The 10,000-nt window shown below is 39.1% G+C and overlaps 1 protein-coding gene across 1 annotated transcript in view; it reads left to right on the top strand.

The window, feature by feature from the left end:
* Positions 1 to 8,161: 8,161 nt before the first annotated feature.
* The window catches only part of LOC122788859 (neuromedin-K receptor-like), a 246,057-nt gene continuing 244,218 nt past the window's right edge, over positions 8,162 to 10,000 (top strand). Inside the window, exon 1 of the mRNA XM_044055758.1 lies at positions 8,162 to 9,026. Within this exon, the coding sequence (XP_043911693.1) occupies positions 8,593 to 9,026 (434 nt within the window). The 5' untranslated portion in view covers positions 8,162 to 8,592. The remainder of the gene's footprint in view (positions 9,027 to 10,000) is intronic.

The following is a 10,000-nucleotide window of genomic DNA, read 5'->3' as shown; positions in this document are numbered from 1 at the left end:
CTGTGTGTGTATGTGTGTGTGTGTCTGTGTGTGTGTGTTTGTGTGTAGGCCATAGTGCTATATGTTTGTCTTGAGAATCACAGTGATTTATTGAGAAGGTTTATTCAGTGTGTGCGTAGGCCATAGTGCTATGTGTTATTCTGGAGAATCACTGTCATTTATTAAGAAGGTTTGTTCAGTGTGTGTGTGTTGGCCATAGTGCTATATGTTTGTCTGGGGAAACAGTGTAATTTATTGAGAAGGTGTGTTCGGTGTGTGTGTAGGTGACAATGCTGTATGTTAGTTGGGAGAATCACTGTGATTTATTGAGAAGGTTTGTTCAGTGTATGTGTAGGCCATAGTGCTATATGTTAGTCTGGGGAATCACTGTGATTTATTGAGAAGGTTTCTTCAGTGTGTGTGTGTGTGTGTGTGTGTGTGTGTGTGTGTGTGTGTGTGTAGGCCATAGTGCTATATGTTAGTCTGGAGAATCACAGTGATTTATTGAGAAGGTTTGTTCGATGTGTGTGTAGGCCATAGTGCTATATGTTAATCGGGAAAATCACTTTGATTTATTGTGAAGGTTTTTTCAGTGTATGTGTAGGCCATTGTGCTATATGTTAGTCTGGGGAATCACTGTCATTTATTGAGAAGGGTTGTTCACTGTGTGTGTATGTAGGTAATATTGTTTTATGTTAGTCAGGAGAATCACTGTAATTTATTGAGAAGGTTTGTTCGGTGTGTGTGCAGGCCACAGTGCTATATGTTAGTAAGGAGAATCACTCTGATTTATTGAGAAGGTTTTTCAGGGTATGTGTAGGCCGTAGTGCTATATGTTAATCTGGAGAATCACTGTGATTTATTGAGAAGATTTGTTCAGTGTGTGTATGTAGGCTATCGTGCTATATGTTAGTCGGGGAATCACTCTGATTTATTGAAAAGGTCTGTTCAGTGTGTGTGTGTGTGTGTGTGTGTGTGTGTGTGTGTGTGTGTGTGTGTGTGTGTAGGCCATAGTGCTGTATATTAGAATGGAGAATCACAGTGATTTATTGAGAAGGTTTGTTCAGTGTGTGTGTAGGCCATAGTGCTATATGTTTGTCTGGAGAATCACTGTGATTTATTGATAATGGTTATTCAGTGTGTGTGTAGGCCATATTGCTACATGTTAGTCTGGAAAATCACTGTGATTTATTGAGAAGATTTGTGTGTGTGTAACTGTGGTGGTGCTGCTGCGGTAGCGTTGTCGCCTCACAGTAAGTCGCTGTCCTGTTCGATTCTCGGCTAGAGCGTTTTCTGTGTAGAGACATGTGTGAATGGGTGTACCTTCTTTGAAAGTTGTGCGTCGGGGCTGGCAACTCGTCACGTAAAACTCCACTGCCAATCATTAGCGGACCGGAGTTCCACTGTGGCGACACCTAACCGGGAAAAGCCGAAAGACACAACAACATTTGTTCAATGTGTGTGTAGGCCATAGTACTATATGTTAGTCTGGAGAATCACTGTGGTTTATTGAGAAGTTTTGTTCAGTGTCTGTGTAGGCCATAGTGCTATATGTTAGTCTGGAGAATTACTGTGATTTATTGAGAAGGTTTGTTCAGTGTGTATGTAGGCTATAGTGTTATATTTTAGTCTGGAGAATCACTGTGATTTATTGAGAAGGTTTGTTCAGTGTGTTTGTAGGCCATAGTGCTATATGTTAGTCTGGTGAATCGCTGTGATTTATTGAGAAGGTTTGTTCAGTGTATGTGTAGGCCATAGTGCTATATGTTAATATGGAGAATCACTGTGATTTATTGAGAAGGTTTGTTCAGTGTGTGTGTAGGCCATAGTGCTATATGTTAGTTTGGAGAATTACTGTGATTTATTGAGAAGGTTTGTTCAGTGTGTGTGTAGGCTATAGTGCTATATGTTAGTCGAGAGAATCCCTGTGATTTATTGAGAAGGTTTGTTCTGTGTGTGTGGGGGCCATAGTGCTATATGTTAGTCTGGAGAATCACTGTGATTTATTGAGAAGGTGTGTTCGGTGTGTGTGTGTAGGCGACAATGCTATACGTTAGTCGGGAGAATCACTGTGATTTATTGAGAAGGTTTGTTCAGTGTATGTTTAGGCCATAGTGCTATATGTTAGTCTGGGGAATCACTGTGATTTATTGAGAAGGTTTCTTCAGTGTGTGTGTGTGTGTGTGTGTGTGTGTGTAGGCCACAGTGTTTTATGTTAGTCTGGAGAATTACTGTGATTTACTGAGAAGGTTTGTTCAGTGTGTGTGTAGGCCATAGTACTATATGTTAGTCTGGAGAATCACTGTGATTTATTGAGAAGGTTTGTTCAGTGTTTGTGTAGGCCATAGTGCTATATGTTTGTCTGGAGAATTACTGTGATTTATTGAGAAGGTTTGTTCAGTGTGTGTGTGTAGGCCATAGTGCTATATGTTAATCTGGAGAATCACCGTGATTTATTGAAAAGGTCTGTTCATTTTGTGTGTGTGTGTGTGTGTGTGTGTGTGTGTGTGTGTGTGTGTGTGTGTGTGTGTGTGTGTGTGTGTGTGTGTGTGTGTGTGTGTGTGTGTGTGTGTGTGTGTGTGTGTGTGTGTGTGTGTGCATGTGTAGGCCATAGTGCTATATGTTAGTCTGGAGAATTACTGTGATTTATTGAGAAGGTTTGTTCAGTGTGTATGTAGGCTATAGTGCTATATTTTAGTCTGGAGAATCACTGATTTATTGAGAAGGTTTGTTCAGTGTGTTTGTATGCCATAATGCTTTATGTTAGTCTGGAGAATCGCTGTGATTTATTGAGAAGGTTTGTAGTGTGTGGAGGGCATAGTGCTGTATGTTAGTCAGGAAAATCACTGTGATTTATTGAGAAGGTTTATTTAGAGTGTGTGTAGGCCATAGTGCTATATGTTAGTCTGGAAAATCACTGTGGTTTATTGAGAAGATTTGTTCAGTGTGTGTGTAGGCCATAGTACTATATGTTAGTCTGGAGTATCACTGTGGTTTATTGAGAAGGTTTGTTCAGTGTATGTGTAGGCCATAGTGCTATATGTTAATATGGAGAATCACTGTGATTTATTGAGAAGGTTTGTTCAGTGTGTGTGTTTGTGTGTGTGTGTGTGTGTGTGTGTGTGTGTGTGTGTGTGTGTGTGTGTGTGTGTGCGCGCGTGTGTGTGTAGGCTATAGTGCTATATCGTAGTCTGGAGAATCACAGTGATTTATTAAGAAGGTTTGTTCAGTGTGTGTGTAGGCCATAGTGCTATATGTTTGTCTGGAGAATTACTGTGATTTATTGAGAAGGTTTGTTGAGTATGTTTGTAGGCCGTCATGCTATATTTTAGTCTGGAGAATCACTGTGATTTATTGTGAAGGTTTATTTAGTATGTGTGTACGCCATAGTGCTATATGGTATTCTGGAAAATCACTGTGCTTTATTGAGATGGTTTGTTCAGTGTATGTGTAGGCCATAGTGCTATATGTTAATCTGAAAAACCACTGTGATTTATTGAGAAAGTTTGTTCAGTGTGTGTGGGCCATAGTGCTTTATGTTAGGGTGGAGAATCACTGTGATTTACTGAGAAGCATTTTTCAGTGTGTGTATAGGCCATAGTGCTATATGTTAGTCTGGTGAATTTCTGTGATTTACTGAGAAGGTTTGTTCAGTGTGTGTGGAGGCCATAGTGCTATAAGTTAGTGTGGAAAATCACTGTGATTTATTGAGAAGATTTGTTCAGTGTGTGTTTAGGCCATAGTACTATATGTTAGTGTGTAGAATCACTGTCATTTATTGAGAAGGCTTGTTCAGTGTGTGTGTGTGTAGGCTATAGTATTATATGTTAATCTGGAGAATCACTGTGATTTATTGAGAAGGTTTGTTGTGTGTGTGTGTGTGTGTGTGTGTGTGTGTGTGTGTGTGTGTGTGTGTGTGTGTGTATGTGTGTGTGTGTGTGTGTGTGTGTGTGTGTGTGTAGGCTATAGTGCTATATGTTAGTCTGGAGAATCACTGTGATTTATTAGAAGGTTTGTTCAATGTGTGTGCGCGCCATAATGCTATATGTTAGTCTGTAGAACTACTGTGTTTTATTGAGAAGGTTTGTTCAGTGTGTGTGTAGGCCATAGTGCTATATGTTAGTCTGGAGAATTTCTGTGCTTTATTGAGAAGGATTGTTCTGTGTGCCTGTGTGTAGGCCGTAGTGCTATATTTTAATCTGGAGAATCACTGTGATTTATTGAGATGGTTTCTTCGGTGTGTGTGTGTGTGTGTGTGTGTGTGTGTGTGTGCGTGTAGGCCATAGTGCTATATGTTAGTCTGGAGAATTACTGTGATATATTGTGAAGGTTTGTTCAGTGTGTGTGTGTATGCCATAGTGCTATATGTTAATATGGACAATCACTGTGATTTATTGAGAAGGTTTGTTCAGTGTGTGTGTGTAGGCCATAGTGCTGTATGCTAGTCTGGAGAATCTCTTTGATTCTTTGAGAAGGTTTGTTCATTGTGTGTGCAGGCCATATTGATATATGTTAGTCTGGAGAATGATTGTGATTTATTGAGAAGGTTTGTTCAGTGTGTGTGTGTAGGCCACAGTTCTATATGTTAGTCTGGAGAATCACTGTAATTTTTTGAGAAGGTATGTTCACTGCATGTGTAGGCCATAGTGCTATATGTTAATCTGGAGAATCACTGTGATTTATTGAGAAGGTTTTTTTTTCAGTGTGTATGTAGGCTATAGTGCTATATTTTAGTCTGGAGAATCACTGTGATTTATTGAGAAGGTTTGTTCAGTGTGTTTGTAGGCCATAGTGCTATATGTTAGTCTGGTGAATTACTGTGATTTATTGAGAAGGTTTGTTCAGTGTGTATGTAGGCTATAGTGCTATATTTTAGTCTGGAGCATCACTGTGATTTATTGAGAAGGTTTTTTTCAGTGTGTGGAGGCCATAGTGCTATATGTTAGTCTGGAAAATCAGTATTATTTATTGAGTAGGTTTATTTACAGTGTGTGTAGGCCATGTGCTATATGTTAATATGGAGAATCACTGTGTTCTATTGAGAAGGTTTGTTCAGTGTGTGTGCAGGCCATAGTGCTATATGTTAGTTTGGAGAATTGCTGTGATTTATTGACAAGGTTTGTTCAGTGTGTGTGTAGGCCATTTTGCTATATATTAGTCTAGAGAATGACTGTGTTTTACTGAGATGGTTTGTTCAGTGTGTGTGTGTGTGTGTGTGTGTGTGTGTGTGTGTGTGTGTGTGTGTGTGTGTATTTGTGTAGGCCATAGTGCTATACGTTAGAATGGAGAATCACAGTGATTTATTGCAAAGTTTTGTTCAGTGTGTGTGTAGGCCATAGTGCTATATGTTATTCTGGAGAATCACTTTGATTTATTGAAAAGGTTTGTTCATTGTGTGTGTAGGCCATAGTGCTATATGTTAGTCTGGAGAATCCCTGTGATTTATTGATAATGGTTATTCAGTGTGTGTGTAGGCCATATTGCTATATGTTAGTCTGGAAAATCACTGTGATTTATTGAGAAGATTTGTGTGTGTGTAACTGTGGTGGTACTGCTGCGGTAGCGTTGTCTCCTCACAGTAAGTCGCTGTCCTGTTCGATTCTCAGCTAGAGCGTTTTCTGTGTAGAGACATGCGTGAATGGGCGTACCTTCTTTGAAGGTTGTGCATCAGGGCTGGCATCTCGGCACGTAAAACTCCACTACCAATCATTAGCAGAACTCCGGTGGCGACCCCTAACCGGGAAATGCCGAAAGACGCAACAACATTTGTTCAGTGTGTGTGTAGGCCATAGCACTATATGTTAGTCTGGAGAATCACTGTGGTTCATTGAGAAGTGTTTTTCAGTGTGTGTGTAGGCCAAAGTGCTATATGTTAATCTGGAGAATCACAGTGATTTATTGAGAAGATTTGTTCAGTGTGTGTGTAGGCCATAGTGCTATGTGTTAGTCGGGAGAATCACTCTGATTTATTGAGAAGGTTTGTTCAGTGTATGTGTAGGCCATAGTGCTATATGTTAATCTGGAGAATCACTGTGATTTGTTGAGAAGATTTGTTCAGTGTGTGTGTGTGTGTGTGTGTGTGTGTGTGTGTGTGTGTGTGTGTGTGTGTGTGTGTGTGTGTGTGTAGGCTATTGTGCTATATGTTATTCGGAAGAATCACTCTGATTTATTGAGAAGGTTTATTGTGTGTGTGTGTGTGTGTGTGTGTGTGTGTGTGTGTGTGTGTGTGTGTGTGTGTGTGTGTGTGTGTGTGTGTGTGTGTGTGTAGGCCATAGTGGTATATGTTAGTCGGGAGAATCACTGTGATTTATTGAGAAGGTTTGTTCAGTGTGTGTGTAGGCCATAGTGTTATATGTTAGTTTAGAGAATCACTGTGATTTATTGACAAGGTTTTTATCAGTGTATGTGTAGGCTGTAGTGATATATGTAAATCTGGAGAATCACTGTGATTTATTAAGAAGGTTTGTTCAGTGTGTGTGTGTGTGTGTGTGTGTGTGTGTGTGTGTGTGTGTGTGTGTGTGTGTGTGTGTGTGTGTGTGTGTGTAGGCCATAGTACTTTATGTCTGTCTGGAGAATCACTGTGATTTATTGAGAAGGTTTGTTCAGTGTGTGTGTAGGTCGTAGATATATATGGTAGTTTGGGGAATACGTGCACCAGAGGATGGGGAAAGTTCCTTTTTATGTTTTCTGAACTGTATTAATTTAGAGGATGTGTTTGTGAGGGAGACGAAAATGTTGCCGTTTGCTACATTTTTTTAACTATGGCTGTACTGTGATTTTACTGCTTTCTGAGTGGGTACAATGTTTCATTTTGGTGGTTTTTGCTCTTCTTCCAAATTCGTTGTACTATAACATTAGAATATTTAAAAATGAATGGTCGGGGGGTGACACTCCCTCAAGGAATATGTATGGGGCTTCCACCCTGCAAAGTAATGCTTTTTTCTTAGTTTTTCTTTGTTTTTCAGTGATAATAGATTCCTGCCTGCATCTGGTTAATAGCAACAAATTCATTTCTTTATTAATGCATTTCATGATTATCATTTCATTGTATAGACATGTACTCTTTAGACTTACTGACATTTTAAATGTTATAGCATTCACTGGCAAAGTTGTGGTCTCTTAAAGATCACCCAAAATACTTCTGGAGGGTGCCTAAGTAATGTAGTTCATTGTTTCATCCATCTACACTGCCCTTACTTTGAAATATTGTAACTTTCCAGGTGAAGGCATTCTGTGCCTTTTATTGGTTTGTGTTCTCATTGTTTCTGGAGATTTTTAATTTGACTGCTGATTTACAGATTTTAACAACAAATAGCACCTTGAAAATGAAAAACTATAGTATATGATTTATATTCGTTTTGTATTTGAGCTACGGTGAAGAGGTTTACTGTTTCTTTTCATCAGGCTGGGATATTAATATATTTATGAGTGTGTGTGTGTGTGTGTGTGTGTGTGTGTGTGTGTGTGTGTGTGTGTGTGTGTGTGTGTGTGTGTGTTTTATTTCATTTTCATGTAGGATTACAGTTTTTATTAAGTTAACAAGCCATGCAGAACATTCACACAGGGCAGCCTGCAAGCAGTATAACTACATATTAGCAAAGTTTATGTATAAATTGGTTGCATTCCAGCCAATCCATTTCAGTGTCACAACTGCTAACAATCTAACAATTTCAAATGACAAATGACACCTGTAGGATGCTGTCTGTCTTGAATTAATGACTGAAAATTATGAGAGGAGAAAAAAGGCATGGAAGGCATAATAAATGGAAGAGAGAAATAAAACAGACATAAGGGAGATTAGTTAGAGGAATGAAAAGTTTAAACCTGCTGCTGGAAAGACGCCTCAGAAGATGAAATGTTTTGCAAGTGTGTTGACATCAAAAAGGGGTTTAGCGTATTAATATAAACAGTCTGAAGACACTTCTTCTCACTTGTTTTGACCAGAAATATTTCATATCTGAAATAATGTGTGTTGTAGTTTTGCAGCAACAGCCTGGTCTATGCATAAATATTATAATTTGTGTAAACACCCTGTTTGTGCATTTCCCTTGAAAGTCTTGGTTTTGAGCTTTTAATAGCTCTGCACACATCCAGCTCTATTTCTTGTTGAATTCTTTCCAGCAGAAGTGGAAACTGCGTACCTTGTAAACTTTAGCAAAAGCACCAGGAAGAAGTAGACACAGACCTTACAGAGGGGATCTATCTGCTGGGTTCTGAGCAGGGGCTGCATTAATGCCATCTTTCAGATGTTTCAGGTAGACATTAGTGCTCTACAGAGAAGATTTTAAATTGTTAATGTCACTGAACTTGGCATCAGATTTGGTTATTTGATCTGCCAGAAGTGTTTGAACTGGATGCACAGATGTACGTACTTATTGCAAATACAGAAGGATTTATAAACAGCCGGACTTTTAACTTTCAGAAAATGCTGATGTTGGTTTTATACTGGATGATACAGAAGATTCAGAGAAAGAGGATGGGCTGTTGATGCTCTCTTGATTTTGAGATAATGGGTCATCATTTTTCTTACAATTCAATTACAGCTGGCTACAATTGTTTTTTAAAGATAATACATTAATTCTGAACTCATTTTTATGCATCATAGTACTGTAAATGTGCACAAGCGATAAATACAGAAGGAACTCTTATGGTATTTACTTTACAAGTATGGTCATGAATGAAGGGAACAGTTCTGTATATGACAGAGGTAATGAAACTGTGGTGAACCAGTTTGAGCAGCCCACCTGGCAGGTTTTTCTCTGGGCATTGGCTTATTCTGTGATTGTCATTGTGGCGGTTATTGGTAATGTAACTGTCATCTGGATTATTCTGGCACACAGAAGGATGAGAACAGTGACCAACTACTTCATAGTTAACCTCGCATTTTCTGAGCTGTCCATGGCTACCTTTAACACTGTCTTTGGATTTATCTTTGCTATCCACAATGACTGGTATTTTGGCACAGGCTACTGCAGGTTTCAGAACTTTTTCCCAATTGCCGCAGTGTTTGTCAGCATTTATTCAATGTCAGCTATTGCTGTGGATAGGTAAGCAATGTATCAGAGCAAAACAATGTTTCTTATAAAAGATACTGCCTAACTGAGCATATATTGTTGTTTGTTTGAACATTTTCTACAAAAGTGCAGGCCATAAGACAGTTCAGTGACAAATGAGGTGCTCTTTTGCAAGCATTCTGTGACCTGCCATGAACTGCAGGTCTGTGACACATCACAGCCAGCTCTCCTGATGTATTACACTGAGAAGAGGTAGGAAACTGCATACTGGTCCATGCCCAAGGACTGGGTCAGGTTTAGCTACCCACACAGATCCCTACTACATATTTACTAGTATTCATTTTGTCTGTATTGGTACAAAAATATGTACTGTCCAAAGTCTTTGGTTAAGCCAATCATTTTGAGTTTTCCACACTTTGTTTGTGAACAGAGTAACATTTTCTAGTACATCTCCACAGATATTTTGACACTTTCACTATTTGCTGGGGCATTTATATTGTCTTAGACTACAAAGCATGGAGTTTAGAAACTTTAATGAAGTATTACATCATGTGTCTGACACCAGGCAATGAAAACCCTTAGTAGTTTCACTATACAATGCAAGAATTTACAGTTTATTATATTTGTGGTGCACACATTCTAACTTGATTACATTTAACTGTTAATGAAATATATCCACAGCATTCACCTTGTTTTTAGGTGGCAGTTTTTCTAAAACTGTGAAGGAAGAGAGTTATCGCCACAGCGGAACTCCGGTCTGCTAATGATTGGCAGTTGATTTTTACGTACCGGCTTGCCAGGCCTGACGCACAACCTTCAACGAAGGTACGCCCATTCACGCATGTCTCCACGTGGAAGACACTCTAGCTAATAATCAAACCGGACAGTGTCTTATTGTGAGGCTACAACGCTACCGCAGCACCACTGAAAATACACACATAGACTGTGTTTGCAGGAAATACTGTCTCGTTTCTTGTTAAAACAATTAAATTTTTATGTCATTTACT

Source organism: Protopterus annectens, chromosome 14.part0 (genome assembly GCF_019279795.1).
Source record: "Protopterus annectens isolate FY-2018-M chromosome 14.part0, PAN1.0, whole genome shotgun sequence".
In the NCBI taxonomy this organism is placed as follows: domain Eukaryota; kingdom Metazoa; phylum Chordata; order Ceratodontiformes; family Protopteridae; genus Protopterus; species Protopterus annectens.
Note: the sequence above shows the minus strand (reverse complement) of the source record. Positions and strands in the feature narration are given on the sequence as shown.